At 40.5% G+C, this 21422-nt stretch overlaps 2 protein-coding genes across 3 annotated transcripts in view; one reads left to right on the plus strand and one right to left on the minus strand.

Annotated features, from left to right (window-relative positions):
• LOC113155046 (oxysterol-binding protein-related protein 10) overlaps window positions 1-14948 on the plus strand; it is a 48192-nt gene extending 33244 nt beyond the window's left edge. For both annotated transcript variants that reach the window (XM_026349525.1, XM_026349524.1), the window contains 7 exons: window positions 1021-1151; window positions 10089-10238; window positions 10538-11036; window positions 12372-12558; window positions 12987-13169; window positions 13259-13412; window positions 14176-14948. In XM_026349525.1, the coding sequence (XP_026205310.1) occupies window positions 1021-1151; window positions 10089-10238; window positions 10538-11036; window positions 12372-12558; window positions 12987-13169; window positions 13259-13412; window positions 14176-14220 (1349 nt within the window). In that variant the 3' untranslated portion in view covers window positions 14221-14948. The remainder of the gene's footprint in view (window positions 1-1020; window positions 1152-10088; window positions 10239-10537; window positions 11037-12371; window positions 12559-12986; window positions 13170-13258; window positions 13413-14175) is intronic.
• Window positions 14949-17029: 2081 nt separating this feature from the next.
• LOC113154158 (dolichyl-diphosphooligosaccharide--protein glycosyltransferase subunit STT3B) overlaps window positions 17030-21422 on the minus strand; it is a 69290-nt gene continuing 64897 nt past the window's right edge. Inside the window, exons 15-16 of the mRNA XM_026348195.1 lie at window positions 20290-20496; window positions 17030-19979 (exon numbers count right to left, since the gene is read on the minus strand). Of these exons, the coding sequence (XP_026203980.1) occupies window positions 19905-19979; window positions 20290-20496 (282 nt within the window). The 3' untranslated portion in view covers window positions 17030-19904. The remainder of the gene's footprint in view (window positions 19980-20289; window positions 20497-21422) is intronic.

Here is a 21422-nt window from a genome sequence, read left to right on the forward strand (position 1 = left end):
ACACTGAGCATTTCTGCTTCTGGTGCTTCATTGTGACATCTCAGAGAAAGATTTTAAGCAGATGTATCTGTCATAAATGTGGAAAAAAAGAAATCATTAGCAGCAAAAAACACATTAGCTCTGGTATTTCTAGAACGGTTCCCGTATAACTCCACTTTGTAATAAACTGTTTGTTTACAAACCTCTTCCAAACCACTCATGTGCTCATGTCTCTACTGTACATGAGTCCTGTGTTGTTGGAGGGGGGTTCTCACAGGTTCCCATCAGTCAAACTGTCAGCTGACTAGAGCAGAGTCCTGGCCTGAGGGCTAGTTCAGCACATTTTGTTGAGACCGAATCGCCTCGGGCTCACCAGCATGCTGACTGGTGTCAGAAGAGCTGGCTTCACACTAAAGGATAAAATAAAAATAGACCTCTGCATCAGACTTTTAGCCCATTTGAAGTGTTGGGACTAGAGGTGAAGGGGCCTCTGTTACTCTTTCATTACCAGTACTTTGAGATGGGATGTCGTACAGATTTGATTATACACAATCAATCTGCATTTCCTTTAATCAGCGTTGTAGCCATTGTTTTTCTTAATGCAGTTGTGCTAATGCTAATTTTAGGGCACACACACACACACACGGACAAATTAACTCACTTCACATTAGTGTTGTAAACTGCTAAGAGACTCAAAGGTAGAAAATGTGCTTTATGTACTGACAGGTTGTTAATTCATTATAGATAATAAATGGAGTCATTTATACAATATGACTCGATTCCCAGGTCTCAAATTCACCTCAGTGAACTTCACAGTCTGTACCACATCACTGGTTTGGTAAATACAGTGTAACAAGTCAGGATATGAACAGATATTAAATTCAAACAGCCACACACAAGCACAAACAATTTCCTGGAGTCTGGTCTCTGTCAGTCATATAACTTTAGATCATGACATAGAAATAGGGTTTAGTGTGATTTGATTTTTCTTCCCAGTCTCTTTTTGATTCCTCCTTTCACGCTGCCTTGTCCCTTTTTTAGATGGTGCTCCTGTGTGGACTGTACCAAAGTCGCCGTCAGGGGAGCAGCTGAAGAACGGAGGTCTGACTCCTCTACGCTCAGCCGAGCCCTCCCCGGCCCTCAGGAAAAGGAGTCTGTCCCAGGGTGCTGAGGTGAGCGAAAGAAGTCAGATAGCACCTGTGTCTTGTTCTTATAAGAACCTGTGTCCTATAGTACTCTAGAGCTAAGAAAGGACAGAAACCTCTTATCTTAGTGAGGAGGTGCTGTTGTTACGGAGGACACATTGTTTTCAATTGTAATTATTGTAATGACCAGAGTGAAGGGGCTGCTTGGACTTTTTGAGACTGTGTTTGGACTGGCTGATGTTGACTGTGGTGTCAGTAGATATAGAATTTAATCATGATGGAGGTTCCTGTAGCATTTAGTGCCAGTCACTAACATGTTCATGTTAACATGATTGAATTGAAATGATCTGAGATGTACAAAATGAAAATGAACATTTCAATGTACAAAGCAAACAGTAAAAACGCAGTGTGATGTTGACGCAGGGAGGATTTCTGACTCACTCTCTTTCACCCGCTCGCATTTGTCCTTGTTGCCCAGTGAGAGAAGCGCTCATCACTTGTGAAGGTTTTACCAGATCTCTTGTCAAATAAGTGGGTCACACAGTACGGTGTTAGAACTGAGACCATCCCAGAGGAGGCTCTGTGAATTCCTGCCTGGCTGCCTGTGGCAGAGATGATGTCTGCACCAGGACGAAGACGTGCGTCAGAGTCACAGGTGCAGCGTGAGGCTTATTAGACACCGGCGACTCTGTTTCCGTCCCAAACTGATGATAAACTTATTAAAATACAAATACAGTGGACAGTTGAGCATTAGCTGAACAGCTGTTGTGATTGATGGGATAGTATAGCTAATTACCTTTTCTTATTTTTTCCCACGAAAAAATTTAAAATAACAACATATAAATATATGTTGTTAAATATAAATCAGCCTGTTAAACACTCACATCACATCTTACAATGAACTGAGGTCATTTAAATCCAACTCCAGACCAAATACTGGAGGCAGTGAGGGACATTTTTACCCTCATATCATTAGGCAGAGAGATGTAATCTGTCATGTTAATGATCATCTTCTATTGACATATGAGCGTAAAATGGCTTTTGCAGCATTACAGTGTCATCCCATTCACAGTTAATTGTCAAGCTGTTCTACATACTTCATGGCGCACAATTAAGAGCAGAGAACAGAGGGCAGCTCGTAATGGTGATTTGGCACCTTTAAGGCAGTTCAGACAGCTCAGTGGCGGTTATGATTCAGGGCACCTCGGCCAGCGATCTGCGCTGACATCTGCGCCCATGCCGGTACATTTCTGCCAGCTTAAGTGTGCTATTAGAGAGCTGTGCTGCGCTGACACGGACTGTCACACCCATTAAACATTCACAGCGCCGGTGGAAAAATAAAGTGAACCTTTGGATTTAGTAACTGGACGACCTCCTTTGGCAGCTGGAACCTCAAACAAGCACTTGATGATCAACAACGGTTTTCAGATAACTGGTGTGAACAGCTCTGTTGAGTTTACTGCGGAGATACAGGAAGCTCCTGGCTGACTTTTAATCTCAGCAGAAGTTGTTGTGTTTTTCTGGGAGTTAGTGTTATTGCTTCAGTAACTCTAACCTTAAAGATTATGAAATAAAGGTGGTCAAACTGTTTTGATTATCAGTAGTTAAATTCTAGCGTCCACTGGCTGTGAAAAATGCTCCTGACCTACTGTAAATCTTCACACCGTCATTTCATGCGTAGCTTTATCACTGACAGCTTCGGCATCACAGGACTTATAAGTTGTCAGATGTTTTATTATTAGTACTAATGTTTTATGGATTAGATAACTTACCATTTTATGGCTCATTAGAAAGTGAGGAATCTATCAGAGAGGATTAACAGCGGCCAGTGGGATTAATTATGCAATTAGTTAGTACTTCAACAAAACCTCCTGTAAAAGCTAAGTCAGTACAAAGTGGGTCTTGATGGTTTCGCCAGAATAAAAAAGGTGGGCTTATTTATGCCCATTGCTTTGAATATATTTAAGATTTATTCTCCCACATGGAGGCCGATGATGTTACCGATACTCCATAGTAGCCGTCAGCTATATAATAGCTTGTCAACTGCAGACGGTGAGTTAGACATTACTCTTCCAAACTTGACTTCAGGCCAGTGAATTTCTGTGTAAATGAAGTGTTTTGACTGAAATAGTACCACATCATTTGTGAGAGCAGGTGCCATCACAAAGTAGAGGTGTCACTATTCTTTCAGAATAGCACACATCTCACTCTGCAGCAGCACGTTTAAATTTAGACTTTTTACAGCCACACCTCGTCGCTGCTCTGTAATATATTTTTGCACTTTCCTCGCGCCTGTTTCTCCGCTCTGCCCTGCAGCTCGAACCAGATTTCATTACCGCCTTCAAAGATGCTCTGGCTGGTGTTTGAAGAAGAAGGGCAGAGCGGTGGAGGAGGTGCACTGCAGTTTGGCAAGGTGCATTAGTCCAGCTTGACACTGACATTTATTCATCTTTTAATGAGATGCCGCACCATCATCCATCAGATAATTCCCTGTCCAGTCAGAGTGATTGAAGGTTTTGTTTTGGCGTGATGAGAAGATTGAAGAGAGAATGATTCTTCTTAAGTTGGTCATCTTTTTTATGAAGGTGGTAGTACAAAACTGCAAAAGACTTTGTCTCCCTTTATCAGGAGGTTTCCAGTCATCACCACTTAAACACAGTATTTGACATGGTTTCCTAATATGCAGCCAACAGCGGTAATTGTTGCTCAGGTTTCACTTGCTCTTAAATGATTTGACAAAACTTCCAGGTCCGGTGAAGCTCAAGGTCAGTTCTTTTTAATCTTGTTTTTTTGCCATTTTACCATTTCCCCTGTTATCTCAGGAGCAAGGAAGAAAATATATTACCCTAGAATAGAAAAGGTTTGCTGCTGAATTACGTATATGGCACAGTGCTGTTTAATATTCAGTGCTAGTCTGCAGCCAACGAGAGTAAGCATGGGGCCGGTGTGTGACGGGGAAAATCGAGGAAAAATTGCTGGTGCTTGCAAAAAACTGGTGGGTTTATGCATTTGGAGCAGCTCCAGTCTGCTCCCCGGTCACATATTAGACTGGTCCGCTGTAATACTGTGGATATAAGCGGCTGCTGGAGAACAGAGAGTTAACGAGGAAATGCAGAGTAAAAGAGGAAATGTTTCTTTCAGTGTGGTTCATGGTTTTTCCAATAGATTATAAATGTTCTTCTTAATGAAAAGCAGAGAATCTGTCAAAGATATGGAAAACTTTCAGTTTGTATATAAAGCCTAAAACCACAAATTTATTGCCTGGATTGTGCCAGTTTAAATCTTTTTCTTTCTGCATTTCCAGCTAAAAACTCTTCCCTTGCTCCCTCCTGAGTTCTTCCTTCTTTATCCCAGCAGAGGGCAGCAAAGTCTTCTGCTGAATTCCTGTCTGATTGTGTATTATATGAATTATAATACTCAAATCAAATAAACTTAATATTTGTAGCTTTCAACCTGCAACATGCAAAAGAAAAATGAACCTTAATCAAAGTTAAGGGTTTTTTTCGCTTCGAGACTTGATGCATCAAATTTCTGTATTAATAGACATAAACTTCCTGTCAGTGTTGGATTCAGTTTATTCAGCAGAAAAATTAATAGCAGTTCATTTTGCTTTGTAATCTATTCCTCATTGAGCTGCAGCTTTAGTTTCTGAACCTGAATATGACAGCGCCTTCTTTGTCTTTTTCTAAACAGCAGGAATGAGATGATAAATGTAATTATTTATTCTTTGTTAGTGTTTTTAATTCAGAAGTGACGTGGGGTTTAAATGTGTTAAAGGTTTTCTCCTGAGGGGTCTCAGAGCTTCTTGACAGACATGTCATGGTCAGTTTTTGGTTTTTCTCTGGTGTACATCATGAAAGAAACAGTGCTGTACAGTTTTCCATCAACACTATCTTCTGGTTTCATGCTTTGTGTCTCAGAATACACACGATGACGCTGTTTCCCTTCTGCCTCTGAACGACCTCCTGGTGACTCACCCTGTGTGTGTGATTGGTGTGCAGTGTGTCTGCACCGGCTGTATTTCATATCCTCTCATTAGATGCTCTGCTGATGTAAGTGCTCGTTATAACTTATACATGAAGCACTGAAACTGTGTGCCCCACTTGCCTTATTTCTTTTTTTGACGCAGTTTCCTCACTTTGAACCACTGATGACTTTATAAGCCTGTACTTTATTTGGCGTAGGTTTGTCTGAACCACTCTCCACCATCTTATTTCCAATCAACACACCCTCTCCCCAAAATATTCAGTATCTTTAAAATCTACTGTTTGTGTCTGTTCTTGTCACATATCTGTTGGAACATTTATGTCCCAGCTCGAGACTTTACAAACAGTCTGTCTAGACAGCTTTTAGCATTTACTTTAAGTACATTTAAAGCTGCTAATCAACTGTAAAATTGATATGTAATTTACTTTATGGACTGTAAAACAGCAAATACATGGTGACTAATGGGAAAATCAAAGTATCAGAGCTTATAAACTGCAAATCCTTTGTAGTATCTTCCTGGAAGCTGATGTAAACAAACAAACAAACATACTTTACATTAAACAGAAGAAGCAGAAGATAACTTATCAGCCTGTAGTTAACAGTACGTTTAAACCCATCAGTTTATAAAGGTTGAGTGTAAAACACACGACAGGAAGTTAAGTGTTTGTTTGACTCGAGTTTTTTTCCGAGTGTCATGTTATGATTGTTGGTGTCACACACAGACGTGGCTGCCTGAGGGTTGACTGAGAATGATGTGAAACTAAACGTATGTTCCCCAAAAAATGCCTGGAGAAAAGTTTTAGTTCTTTGAATAACATTTAAAATCAGAGTCAAAAATTCAAAACAAACAAATAGAATGTAATGACGATACGGTGATGAGCTGCAACCTACAAGACGTCTGCTGTCCTGTGTGAAATAGTGACGTTACATAAAGAAGATGCTAGTGTGCAGCCAAAGTTCGATTTGCAGTGATTGAAAAGTGACCTGAAAGATAATTTTGCTAATTTATAAAGTAAAATACTAAGATTTTAAGGTTTAAGATTCTCGGATGTGACGGCTTGCAGCTTGTTTTTATCATCTTTTAATTGAAACTGATTTTGACAATTTAGCTTTTACTCTGTGAAATTTCTGAGTAGTTTTCCACAATCTTCTCTGGTTTTACTTTAATAAAATAGAAATAACATAGTGTAATATGATAGTTGGTATTTATACGAAACATGTTCATACATGTTCGTACTACAGTGACAGACTTGAGTGATGGCGCAATTTTAAGAAGAACACACTGCAGGAAAGATACAGCAAAACAATCAGTTTGTACAGTAATGCTGCTTTCCGTGCACCGAGGAGGATGATTAATAATTCAGGTTTCCGTTTTTGCGCACAAAGAGAACCCACTTTACTCACAACACTTGTTTCTAGATGAAACTAGAAGGATGACAGAGAAGGATTTCATACCAACAGGTCGGGGAGTTCAGACTCATACTTCAGTTATCAGATGGTGCTTTGACAAAGAAAATAGTGAAGATGGAGGTGATGATGAAGAGGGCGGATGGCAAATAGGGCACGCTCCCAAAATATATCTTGTTTAAACTGAGAAGGAAAAGAAGTCTTTGAAGTGGGAGCATGAGCAGACTTGCGCTGTAGCTGCCTACGCCCCCTCCGCTGATGCTTTGTGAGGGAGATTCAGACAGAGGTAGACAGAAAACAAAAAGAAATAACAGGAGAAAGGAAAGAGCAAACGATCATGAAACAGAATGGAAGATTGTATGAATGAGATGAGGGAGAGAGAGTGATAGAAATGACTGACAGAGATGACGGTGCGAGGGTGGAGGAAGAATGAATCAAACAGAAGGTTTGGATGAATTAAAAGAGAGGCTGTCAGACTGGAGCAGAGTTAAAGAGGAAGATAGTTACTGAGAGAAATTAAACAGAGGAGAGAAGATGTTGGAGAAACTGAAAGAGAGTTGACTGCTGGAGGTTAGCGAACTGCTTCACTAGTGGTGATTAAGCACTGATAGACTCGACCCGACCACATGTACTGCATATAAACAGGAAAGGTGGATGTGCAGCAGAGGGATAAAGGCAGGGCAGCCGTGTCAGAGGAGGACAGGACGGAGGTAGTGAGGTAAAAATGGAAAGAGACGGAAGAGGGCAAACACGGCAGAGGGAGGATGGGAGGGCACAGATGAAAACGTCACTGGGACTTTCCCTCAGCTCGTTTTCTCTCTTCCTCTGAGTTTTTCAGAGTGGGTGGTGGGCAGAGAGGAGAGCCTCTCTCTGCGAGCCACGCAACAGCTCACCACCTTCCCTCTTTAACGGGACCCCGGAGTGCTCGAAGGAAGAGAGTGTTTGCTTTCATCCGTGGCGCCTCTCAGAGCTTTAAACTCCACAAAAGCCTCAGATTCAACCCTTTAACTGGATTTTACACTGACTCATGCTGTGTGCAGTGGTCGTCCCGTCTGAGGAGCAACACGCTTTTAACTTCTGTCATTTTTGCTGGATTACATGTGGATGTTTACCTGAGGCCACTCGCCTTTTTCCCTTTTGGAGATGAGATCCAGTTTTATGCAGGTCAAATCTGTAGCCACTGAGCAATGCAGCGTGAGTGTCTACAAGCTGGCGTCTGTGCATGCACACTTGGTGAACAGTTTTTCTTCGCATCAGTTTTGGATACAGGGTGAATAGTCTACATGCAGCCTGAGGGTGCACAGCTCCATTTTAGCAATAATCATGGGAATATCATATTTCTCTAACGCCAGGGCTGTTTGTTGACTTCATAAATTATAAAGCAAACATGCCAGAGGGGCTGGTTCCAGTTAAACATTTTGAGCATCCGTAAAAGTGGGAAAAATGTTTTTTTGAAATGGAAAACGCTGAAATATCAAACCTCTTCTCACTGTGATGGTTATGATGTTATATTTACTGATCAGGCTGAAGAAATCTGTGTGTCAGGTTCACACTTTATTAAGGCCACTGTCCAGTGCTTGTACTCTAGTTGAGTATTTAAATTTTAATTTGAGTGATTTAAGTATTCAAGCAGTGCAGAGACGGAAAGGAACGTCTCACATTAAACAACATGGTTTGATAATGACTATAATCTATAAAGTTTTATTAAAACAAGTTCTGGCTGTCAATACAAACTTTATATGAAACTTTAACGGTGTGATGATAACCTGTGTATTGAAAGCATCAGCAGAACGTGACACTTCTAGTCTTAGCATCCTGTATGCTAAAATTTAAATATTGTGGTAAATGTCAAAATAAATCATTTAATAATGACATAGACAATAATATTAAAGTACTTCTTAGATATAGTCATTCTTATACCGTTTACAGCTGTAAATCTAAACACTGTGCTTATTTATTATTCAGAAAACATTATTATCCTCTTCTAGACGAGTACAACGGTTAAAGCGTCTTATAATAACAGCCACTACACTAAATCCACCAATATATCCACTGGAGGGCTTTCTGCTGAGGTGCTCTGACCTCTTCAGCAGTGATGTCCTGCTGCTTTCAAGAGCCTCTTTAATTAGTTAGAACCGCTGGAATCATAACAGACCTCCCCCTCCTCCATTTCTGTTGCTTCACTTCTATATATACACACACACATCACGCTCCTCCGAGAGCCAACCGGCTCCTGGGACTCGTGTGTTCAAGCATGTTCACTCGTGACTGTGTACGTTTGTGTCGTGTGATGCAGGGAGAGTGTATTTCATGTGGGAGTCGGCGTGTGGAGCTTTTGGCATGCATGAAATGAAATATTCAGGTGACAGGCAGCCACTCGGCTCCTGGTAATCTCGCTCTCTTCTCTACCACTATTTGCAATTATGCTGCAAGGAGCTTCAGATCCCTCCTCACTATTTCTGCTTGTGTAGCTTTTTTCCAGCAGTGGTTTCACTAAGATGAGATTCCTGCAAATTGAACAAAGGACACATTTGTATCTATAATTGTTATTGCAGAAACACAGATTGAAATGGAGGACAAAGAGCAGTGAAGTAGGGAGGAGACCCAGTCGCTGGTGCCCACGGGCTCGACAGCACTTTCTGCATTATACATCAGCTTCTTTCTTGTTTTTTCTTCTTCCTTCCTGCCTCGAGTTACTGCTGAGATATCAAAGGCATCAGCTCTTTCTTTCTCTTTCTTTTTTTTTTAACCTTGACTGGGTCTATTTTCAGTCGAATACTGGAACACAGTCGATGATTGAAACTTCTGTCTGTTTTGACCGGGGCAGGAATTGTGTAAGTCGACGCTAAAGAGTCACTCAGGCCGCCTTAAAGAAATGTAGTGCTCCTGCTGGCGTATGAAAAGCTGAAGGCCGGGGGTGACATGGCTGAATGGAGTATAAATGGGCTGTAGTAAAAAGTAAATGGGGTTGTGTCCTTTTGGTATTTACAGGCTGCTTCTCTAACAGGTCCTCAGCTGGGCTCTAAATGAGTTACGTGACCTTATCGTTGGTTTTGACAGTTGAATGTTGGCAGAAAAAAAAAAAATGGCTTCATTTTCCTCCTCTTGGCCTTTTCAAGTGACGCGTGTCACAGTGAGCAGCATTATATCTGTGAATCTGTGAATTAGTGAGCATCAATCATCGATCACAGTTCAGAATAAAATAAAATGAGGACGATTTTTGCAGCGAAATCCTCAGAGTCCAACCTTTTCACAAGCGTGACATTTACTTGTTAAATAGTTTTTTTATTTGAGTCTTTTTTTACAGACTTTCAGATGTCGAAAGACATAAATCACAAAAGAGAAAGATACAAAAATCAACTTGAAAATGAAATTTACTTTGAGGCAAAGCACATACTCACAATCTCATCCAGTGTGTATTCATCCACAGCTAAAAATAGTCCCCAACAATTGCACAGTTTACTCCTATTTGAGCAGCGTTTCGAGACTTAAGCCTAAACTAAAGCTTAGTGAACCTTCTCCTTTAGATTGAAGATCATTCAGTTTTCTACTTTCTTCTTGTCTTTGTAGCAGCAGCCCGGGCTCGAAGACATCAGCCCCACTGAAGAGGTAACTGATACGGAGGACAACGAGGAGGAGGACCTGGGAGTCCTGGACGACCAGCGGAGTGTCATCCTCCACCTGCTCTCCCAGCTCAAACTGGGCATGGACCTCACACGGGTGAGACACTGAAAGACAAACCCTGCACGTCCAGAAAAGATGGGCATGGTGTAATAATAGACATAAAAACATAATGCATGTATTTAATACATGATGAGTGGAATGAATGAACTGGATGATTTTTTTTTGCAATTTCAAGGTAGAAAAATTTTGTTTTCAAGGTGCTGAACGCACATTGGAAAAAATGAAGATTCACCAGTATCTGACTCCTTCGATATAATGCATAAGGGTTTTAGCTGTACGTACATTTATGTATTCATTTATTTATTTTTTTTTCCTTTCAACATCCTGTGTGTTAGGTGGTGTTGCCTACCTTCATTTTGGAAAAGCGCTCACTGCTCGAGATGTACGCCAACTTCATGGCCCACCCCGACATGTTCCTGTCGATCACAGCAGGGGCCACAGCTGAGGACCGGATAGTCCGCTTTGTAGAGTACTACCTGACGGCCTTCCACGAGGGGCGGAAAGGGGCTGTGGCCAAGAAGCCATACAACCCCGTGCTGGGGGAAACCTTTCACTGCTCCTGGGAAGTGCCTCGAGACAAAGTCAAACCTTTGGTGAGATCGAACCAGGGGTCGGCTCGGGAGCCAAACAGGGGCCCCAACAATACGCAGCACAGTGATGAGTCACCGGGAGGCTGCTATAGAGTTCGATTTGTGGCCGAGCAGGTGTCCCATCACCCGCCGGTGTCTGCGTTTTACTGCGAGTCCCGAGAAAAGAGGATGTGTGTCAACGCCCACGTGTGGACCAAGAGCAAGTTCATGGGAATGTCTATAGGAGTGTCCATGGTGGGAGAAGGTGAGTGGAACAAATAAAATACTGTAGATAGAAAAAGTTTTGCATCATAGAAATTTTACTTTTAATTTTTTAGTACTGAGCTGCTTTATTTTAGTAAACATAGCACTATTGTGTAACTGTTCTATCTGCTGTAATGAAGGAGTCTCCACGAAAACTAAACATTATTTGAAACAACTCTGCAAAAATCCACCTTGTCGTGTCCTGTATGAAAGAGCAGGCGACCGCTCCCATAGCAATCGATGAACCAGTTCTCTCCGTCAGCACCGGCTTCACCTTGTACAGTAGGTTGTTTGGGATGAGTCACCCTGAGCTGAAGGTGCACAGTCCTCGAGTCCAATCAACTGAACCTGGACACGAGCTGATTCAGTCAGACATTGCACTCTCTTCTTGTTTTTGCAGTGGTAGTTGACACTTACTGTATTTTTATGTGTGGCTGAGATGCAGCTGATTGGCAGTGAGTCAGCAGCAGCAGAGGAACAAACGTTCAGCAGCTGATGCAGCCAGATTTTTTTGTGCAGCTGTATTTTGACGGTGACGAGTGGCTGCTCAGGTCGGCATCTGAAGCCAGAAGCTTTGGCTACAGCTTTCCCAGCTACTCCATGTTTTATAAATACACCTAAAGAGCTGTGGAATGATTAACGAGGCAATACAGTGGTGGGAAAGAAGGAATTAACAAAATAACTCCATCCCTAACCTCAGTCTGAACTCCAGCTGTAGTTAAGACGCCGTATGAGGAACAGACTTAACAAAAAAGCTGCAAATGTTGTTATTATCTTAATTCACTAGATTATTATATTATTTATGTAAATTATTTTGTCTGGTATTCTCTCATGAGAGCAAATCAAACCTTATTCTCTAACATATAACTGTAATCAGATGCTTATAATTTTCTATGTTTACTCCTGTCAAGTTATGTTTTGCAAGAAAGAACAGAAAACTAATTATGGAGAAGAGTGGAGACTCTGTCATGAAGGATAATAGACTCTCAGCATCTCTACTTAGAGATACAGACATAAACTGCATTAAGGAAGTATAAACTGGTAGATAATGTTCTTCACATTTGTGTTGTGACTGTTTAGGTGATACACAATAGAAAACTATTATATTGTCAATTTAATGTTTACATATGCTTCAGCCTCTGCACTGCCTGCTGTGTTGTAAAAGTTCATGATGAAAATCACTGGCAGGCACATTTCAAAGCCATTAGAGTAAATTCATAATTATAGCATTCAGACAAACTGTTTCCAAAGCACTCGGTCGTGTTCAGTTTTTTAAAAGTGTCCTCCTCATGTACATTATTTGTCTTTTACACCTTCATTTTCTTTGTCCACGCAGGAGTCTTGTGTCTCTTGGAGCATGACGAGGAGTACGTCTTCACGCTGCCCTGCGCCTACGCCCGCTCCATCCTCACCGTGCCCTGGGTGGAACTGGGAGGTAAAGTCTCTATCAGCTGTGTCAAGAGCGGCTACTCGGCCACCGTCACCTTTCACACCAAGCCTTTCTACGGTGGGAAGGTGCACAGGTGAGTGTTTGTGTGTCTACATCCAGACTTTACATTTACATCCTTTGTCAATGCTTGAAATGGTCTCGAGTATTTTTACAGGGACATTTTCCATGTAAACAGTTTTATTCTACAATATTGACTTTTACCCTGTTCATATTTCTCTTAGTATAATACAGTGACGTCTCGAGTTTGTCACAAACATTAATATAACAGAGATATTAACAGTCACACTCATGTGGAAAATAAAAGAAATAGGTGCCTGCACACAGAGTAGTTGCTCCTGAAAATGTTTTATTTCATACATATGACAACACTTAAGCAAGTTTCACATTGGGACATATGTACACACAGTACACAACATTAGTTAGTCTAAGTGAAAAAATTAAATATAGTGTACGTCACAGGCAGTCGGGACAGTTTTCAACGTCTGTGTCTTGTGACTGCAGAGTGACGGCGGAGGTCAAACACAATCCGACCAACACCATCGTATGCAAAGCCCAGGGTGAGTGGAACGGTACGCTGGAGTTCACCTACAGCAGCGGGGAAACCAAAGTGATCGACACAACCAAACTTCCTGTCATCAGAAAGAAGCTGCGGCCTGTGGAAAAACATGGGAGGACAGAATCAAGGTGAAAGAATAATTAGCACCAACTTTCTGAAAAGATTCATTTAAACGGGGCAGAAAGCCTTTAGCTTGCTTTTTGTGTTCATCTCGTAGGAGGTTATGGCAACATGTCACCAAGTCGCTGAAGGAAGGGAACATCGATGAGGCCACGGAGCACAAGCACAGGCTGGAGGAGCGACAGAGAGGGGAGGAGAAGCAGAGAGCAGCTGATAACAAACCCTGGACTCCCAAATACTTCATCAAAGAGGTACAGGACAGTGGCAACAAGTTATTTAACCCTAACTCATGCAGCGAGTAGCTTCTGATTCACTAAACATGTCAGAACATCCTGTGGAAAAGAAGAAGAGAGGTGTGTGAAGTGATGCACCCATCATAACTAGTGCCTACTGTACAAGCCTGTGGGGGCAGTGTTATGATCTGGGGCTGGTCAGGTCTAGGTTCAGCAATATTATGTACTCAAAGAATAATGTCAGCTGACTACCTGAGCAAGTCTTAAAGCAACTCCAGTTGCCACTGAACAGCAAATTTTGGATACTTACTTATACCAATATGATATTTCAGTTTCTTTTTTCATACAAAAATCTTTTTTCCAATATGAGAAAAGGTAAAGGACCGTGCATCCAGAAAGTACTTACAGCTTGCATCTGATTTTTTTTTTTTTAAATAAATCTGCAAAGATTTCAAACAAACTTCTTTCACAATGATGTTTTTTTTATATATATAAATTATGAATTTAATGGATTTTGGAATAAGGCTGTGACATAACATGGAAAAAGGTCAGCGCTGTAAATACTTTCTGGACTCACTGTATATTAATTAATTATAATTACAGTACCAATTAATGAAGTAGTATTCAACGTGAAAAATACAAAGAATGAAAAGTACACCAGGAACTATGCCTGTCTGCAGTCGAAACACCTAAAGTGGAACCATCAATGTGGGTGATTTCCTGTTTTCTGGCTGATCATCAACATGTTTAACCGTCTCCTTTCTTTACCTCACGTGTGCAGGGAGATGGTTGGATCTACAACAACCCACTGTGGAAGTCGACTTGACAGCAGACCAACACTTTCAAGGACGACAACAACTCAGATCCTACCTCCACAGACTGAGGACCAAGATCAGGAGGTTGAACCAACTCTGGAGCTCTGTCCTCCACAGTCCCGAGACGCAGACTCTCACAGAGACAAACATGAAACAAGCAAGGTGCCAAAGTGATTTCAACTACCAGAACCAAGAAAGGGTTTGAGACTCCTGGGATGAACGTACATTTTTATATACAGTTAGTAGTATTACTACTCAGAGTAGAGTATTTCTATTTTTCACTTTGCCAAGGCCTTTTTTTTTTTTTTTTTTTCACACAGAGTAAAGAAGTTTGTCACTGATGTTTTTTTATGATCAACACCTGTTGTCGAACATCGTCGTCAGCTTTTAGTTCGTCATGAAGCGTTAGAATGAATCCAACTCCATCTACCACAGAACACTGTAGCTGCAAACGAGTTGTTTATAAAGCACTTTTACCATAGAGATAAATAAATAAATGTACTATGTTTTATATCTGTGGCTTTTACCAATCAGAGTGGGCTCGAAGAAATAAAGACACCTCGCAAGATTCAAAATACATCCAGAGATAAATATGTAAGCATATGTTAATTATATTGTACTTTACATCGAGCTAGTCCACAGATTGTTTTAACTGCACTATGAATGTATCTCTGCACATTTTAACAGTATGCTACTACACGCTTATTGTATTGTACCTTTTTCTATTTTGCTACGTTGCTCCACCCACAGTATTTCGTCTATTGAGCGAGACGGCTCTGCATAACAAATGCTTTTCCATTACTACCTCTCTCATTCAGCTGCTCGAGCCTGAAGACTTTTCTTCCCAAAGAAAAACACCTGTTTGTTTGTTTGCTGCAAAATCTTCCTGGATCTTTTTTTGTATCTGTGTCCTTAAGATGGCACTTGTTTAATTAGGCGTCTGCAGCGTACCCAAGTTTATACCAACCTGAGTTTGTGCGCGGTGATGAATATGGATGAGGAAGCTCGCCGAAAGACACAGCCATGTTCTCGCATCTGGGGGTCGCTGAAAGGTCGCCTCTGTGAAGATGAGGATAATCTACCAGAATAACAATCACTGGGAACTGGGAGAAGCAGCTTGTTAGAAAAGGAAACTTATTGGGTCATGCAGCTGTAGTACTCATGGATTCAGACTGCATATTTGACAAATTAGGTTGCCAATTCACACATTGGTTTTTCCTAAACAAAGCAAAGCAGAGAGTAATTATAATCACTCCATGCTGTTCTTCACTGAATACTTTATGGCCTTATAGTTTTTTCTCATCTTCCACATCAACTCCTCACTGCTTGCACTTTCTGTTCCCTTCATTTTCCAATTTTGTAGCCACACACACACACACACACATTATATTACAGTACAGAATAGATCTGTAGCCACTGACCATTTTTTTTTTTGTTAATATCTAAAAGGATCCAGATTTAGTTAAGCTGGCTGACTGTGGAGAAACACACTGTCCATTAATAAAGATCGTCTACCTATTTTTAAAACAACTGTTGTTTAACGTCCTGCATTCAAGTGATTAATTACACCGTTTATTCATTTACTCCCAAACAGGAAGGTCTTTAATAACTAACTCGCCTGACTTTTAATTTAACACAGCAAATGGATAATTACCAAAACTAAAAAGCCAGAAAGCTCCTTTAAACTAAAGAGCACATCTACCTCGGCCTCAGATTAATGCTAACATTAGCATAGGTAGATTTTCAGATTGTTCTGTAAGAACGTTGAAATAGTTAAAATACATTTGGACTGGTGAAGGCTTTTTTAACAACATAAGGATCTGGAACTTATAACTAAACAATACATAATAACAAAAACCACATTAGAAGACGCATCCTGTGGTTTTGGAAAAGATGTTAATCTGTTTCAGAACAGTGAAATTGTTGTCATCAGGGTGAGAAGAGAGGCAGGTGAAGTGATGCACCCATCATGCCTAGTGTCTACCATACAAGCCTGTGGGGGCAGTGCTATGACCTGGGGTTGCTGCAGTTGGTCAGGTCTAGGTTCGACAACGTTATGTGTCCAAAGAATGAGGTCAGCTGACTACCTGAATATACTGAATGACCAAGTGATTCCATCAGTGGATTTTTACTTCCCTGATGACACGATTTTTATATTTTCAGCAATTCCCATTAGAAATATTTGATACTACCGAGGTCATGTCATGTCAGCCACTGCAGATGTGTTTCACTGATGTGTTTTAATTGTTATGACATTAAAAGATGTTAACAGCTGCACAGATTTAAAAAAAAAAAAAAAGCTAAACATGATTGACAGATATTATGGTGGACAATGTGGAGAGGCAATTCATCACTGGTTTTAGTCTGATTGGGAATTGTTGAAAATAGTTAACAGAGCAGTGCTTGAAAACCACCAGAGATAATATGGACTGAGCAGTTTGGAACAGTATATAATTAACTTAATTTAACATTGAACAACAGCAGAAAACAGGATTATACGATTTGTTTGTAGAAAACTAGCTGTACTAGCATAGCTGTACACCATCAAGCTAATATTACCCTAACAGAGAGAGTTCACCCAGTGCTCTTACGAACCACCACTGTCTTCACCACTCTGTGCATTACGTCATCCTTTATACATACTGATGCAGACTCTGAAGACCGGTCCTCATCCAAAGGCTAATGCTGCCATCAAGTGGTTAACTGTGATCACCTGAGTGAATAATAATAATAAAAAACAAAAACAGCTCTGCAGAGGACAATAAACAAAGGTCGGTTTGAACAAGAGGAGGCACCACAATAAAAACACTTACACAAGTCTTTTCATTAAAGTGTATATTTAAAGATGGCTGAACAGAACAACAGAAAAATGTAAACTTTGAAGGTGAGCAGAAACAAGCAGGGAAAGAAACAAGAAAAAAAGGGTGTTGGGGAAAGACGGCACTGAACTACTAAGAAATAAACTTAGTAGAGGAAGGAAGTGTTACGCCGTTTGTAATTACAAAAAATGATAAGAAAATAAGGGCAACAAACTTTTCACCACATTAAGGCTTAGTCTGAACTCGCTCTCGACAAATGAGGAATCCAAGGACGCGACAGTTTCAGGTGTCGAGTGAGTGAATAAGAATGTGGCAACGCGTCGAAGGGCTGAAGCCTGAACTGGTGAGACGCCGTTTCACGGAAGATCAGAAGCAGAGAAAACAAAGCGATCAGACGTTTTTTTAGTTTTTTTTTTTTTTTTTTTAAATGATGAAGAAAAATATAACGTGTGATACTAATAAGTCACTTTCTGCAAAATGTGACAGAACAGCCAGATGATGTGTTGTTTTTTTTGATGTGTCTTTCTTTAATGAGAAATAAAATGTAACCGGAGGACGCTCGTACAGAAACTCGACTAGTATTTGGACATGAAGTACAGTGCAGTGCCCATAGCATACGAAGTCAAACATTACTGCTGATTAGAGCTGTGTCCCAATCACATACCGTATACCAGAGCTGAAGGGGTGTTGTCTTTTTTTAGAGCTTCCTAACTACTTTTTTCTGGACATAAACTATTAGAAAATGTCAACTCAACATTTTAATCAAACTATTAATCAACAAAAACAATCAGCTTTACTACATATTAAAAAGATCAAGGATAGATTATGTGCCAGCTGTGTTATTCCTCTGACAGTTTCCTGCAGCAAATTCAGGATCCATTAATCTACTATGCTTACACAAAATCTAATTATTAAAATCAAAGGGCCACACCACTAATTTCCTACATAAAGTAATGGTGACTGAGGTTTAGAATCAAAAGAAAATTGGCTATGGAAACAAGAGCAGGTGAGAGGATTTAAAATTTCTCATTTGAAAAGGATAAAGCGCGTTTGCTCCAGATTCTCAAATCTGAATATTTCTCACCTCCCACTATTTTCTATCACTGTTAATTTCATAGTATTTTTGATTTTACACTGGCGCTTGAACAAAAGAAGACATCTGAAGATGTCGCTGTGGGCTCTGGGTGATTCATCTAGAAAATAACCAACTATAATGAAGATAACATTTGAGAATAGCTGTCAGTTGATGGAGCTGAATAACCTGATTGACAGAAAATTAATTAGCAAGTTTTTTGTTTTAAATAGTCACTTCATTGTTTGAGTCAAATTATTTTCTTGTTCCAAAATTTGCTGTTTTTCTCTATTCCAAATGTTTGTAAATGGAATATTTGTGGGTTTTGGAGCTGATTGGACAGAGAAAGACATTTATAGACGCCACACTGGCCTCAGGAAAATGTAGATTGATTAAACAAAAGGTACAGCGCTAAAGCTTCGTTATATATTTGAGAATTAGAAGTAACTCAACAGCTTTGTAGACCTGCATGCAGTGTGGACTTGGGACAGAGCTCTTAAGTTCCCTAAACATGCCTGTTTGTCCACCGTAGTTACAGATACGGATGGAAGTTACCTTTCGCTGACCTCACATCTTATATTTCTATATCAGTCCCTGTGCATCAACTACGCCCCTTCACAGTTCACTTGTCTCATTTCCAGACAACATGTAAATTCCAGTTTCCGAAGCCTCCGTCTGGTCAAAGCACCCGACCTGCTGCACTGATACACGAAGAGCTAAACAAGGTAGACCGTCACAAATCAACGAGGTGATGATGACCAGCGATGAGGCACTAGGCTTTGCTCACTGAACTAGAGAGCTCCCTCTGCAGGAAGAGAGGCCTAATTTATTATCACTACTTTTTACACACAGTTGCTTGCTTCCGTCGTTAAAACCCTAGCAGCAGAAAAGTACAATCTACGCAATTCATGAAAAAAAGTGGGGTGGGGTGGGCGGGAAACTTTTTACAAAGTCACATTCATTCTTTCAAGAAAAAACTCAAGCCCCTTTGTACAAGAATTATTGCATTCACTGTTCTATTTGCTGACATACAAAAATAACAAACAAACCCCAAATTATCACATAAAGAAACGAAGAAAAACAAAAACTGCATATTTAAAAATCACCACGATAATCCAATATATTACCATCCTTTTAGACATTTTCTTTACATAACATATTTACACACTAGGCCAATTGTTTTCTAAAGAATTTGTTGAAAAATAAGGTTCAGGGAGGGAGGCAGACATAAAGAAGAAGATGATGATGATAAAAAGGTTCATATTACAGATGGACTGTGTGTAGATGTGACGTTCCTCCATACCGCATACTGTTCTCTGTACACGTGTCAGGAACTTAATCCTCAGCTTTCACTCCCGTCTTCCTCACTCAGTAGAGTTCACATGTGCCATGGAGCAAGGTCTATGGGTCTTTGGTGCAAATGTTCCTAGTCTTCTCTCATTCCCCTTCACCCGATCCCTGTACTGATAAGCAGTTAATTAGCGTACCACAAAAATGAATCAATACCAAACCAAGGAGAGCAGCCCTATACCTTCCCACACATTCAAGTACAAAAACAAAAACAAAAGAACAAACGGGAAATCAAAAACAGGAGAAAAAAGCAAGACAGACGTCCTTAGGATAAAACAGACGACAGTTCTGGAGCTAGCCAGATACGACACTTCAACTTCCTCAACACATGGGGGCGCTCTAATGAGAAGCGCTTAGACCAAGTGGCAGATAAACGGCCGCTGTGTTCTTCTTCATTGGTTGTTAGAGGTTTCTTCGCATTTGTTTGTTTTCCTAGAAGAGTTCATCATCACCATTATTTCTTTTGTAGCTTCTTGCCTTTCCTAAGGACGAGCTTGTTCTTGACGTGTCCCCGCTTCCTCTTGGCGGTCTGGTCAGAGAGGAGGGAAAAAGAAAGAAAGACGTACTGTAATTCAGCTTTTACAAGAAGCTGTGCGAGTTCAAATTAAATTGTTGAGTGGTAATTCACATGGTCAGGACGGAGACGGGTATGGACCAAACATTTCACAATTGAAAGTGTTTTTATTTATGAAGATTTTCTCTTTTTTGTATAAAATAAATAAATAAATAATGACTCTCTCTAAACCTGGGAGCAGAATGAATCATAACACACTGATGTAGAGTGACTCATCAAACTGCTCGACCCCTTTCCAACAAAAACACAACTGGTTCCTCGTTACCTTTTTGGACGTGTACTTCTGCTTCGGCACTATGCTGCGAAGCTTGTGGTCCAGCGGCTCTCTGTTGTCCAGGTTCTTGACCTTGTAGATCCGGACCAGCCAGTGCTCGGAAGTGAACGCCTCCTCCAGGTGCTTGAACTTGATGTCCTTGTTGCCGATCTCTGCGTTACGTGTCCGGTCGAAGCCAGGTGGTGTCCGGAAGTCCAGCTGGCAAACGGGGGAATACAGTTTACTGTTTCATGATCGTAAAGTACAAAAGTAAAGACAATTCATTTATTAGTTATTGCAGAAAATGTTTTGTACTTCCCAGCAGCATATAAATATAAAACCTGATGATAGAATACATTAAGTTACAGCGACCTGAACCAGCACAGGCAGCAGAATGGATGGTTGGAATCAAGCCATCTATTATCTGAACTGCTTATCCTGTGAGGGGTCACAGGGGGCTGGAGCTGATGCCAGCTTTCATTTTATTTTGATATACTTGATATACTATGAATCCCACAGGGGAAATGTTTGGGAGAGATGCTCGATTCAAGATGCTACTACTGTGTAAAAGTAGTAGCATAGTACCGGGATCAAGTCTGGCTGTTGTAACAGATATAAGGTGCTATGAAGTGCTGCTTCAGTAGCTTTATATTTATTTATTTATTTACAGCAAGAAACATGGGCGTATGTGGAACTGTTCCTTTAAAGAAAACCTTTCAGACACAATGTGACCTCTTTGTCTATTGCAGCTAACTAAAATGCAACTTAATTTTTATTTAGTCTCCGCCCACAGCACACTTACTAAATTAAACATTAGCACTTAACAGAGAAAGACAAGAACAAACACAATTTAAACACAATTATAAAAAGGATAAAAAAAAAAGTTTGATAGCACTTCGATTACAGCATCTGCCCTTTGGCAACAATTACAACTGACATGAGCCACTGGTACGCCCTCTTGTACCTATTATTCAGTGGCAATTGCCCTTGTCACCTCTATTCTAAAGGCTACACTCCCCATTTACTTTCACTTTTTTGTGGTTGTGTTTTATTCCTCCCTTCTTTTCAGTCTCTATGTTCACGTTCAGATGTGCAGGATGCCTTTAGGCTACTTCAGAGGGCACAGAGGATTAAATATTGGATTA

Source organism: Anabas testudineus, chromosome 11, assembly GCF_900324465.2.
Source record: "Anabas testudineus chromosome 11, fAnaTes1.2, whole genome shotgun sequence".
NCBI lineage: Eukaryota > Metazoa > Chordata > Actinopteri > Anabantiformes > Anabantidae > Anabas > Anabas testudineus.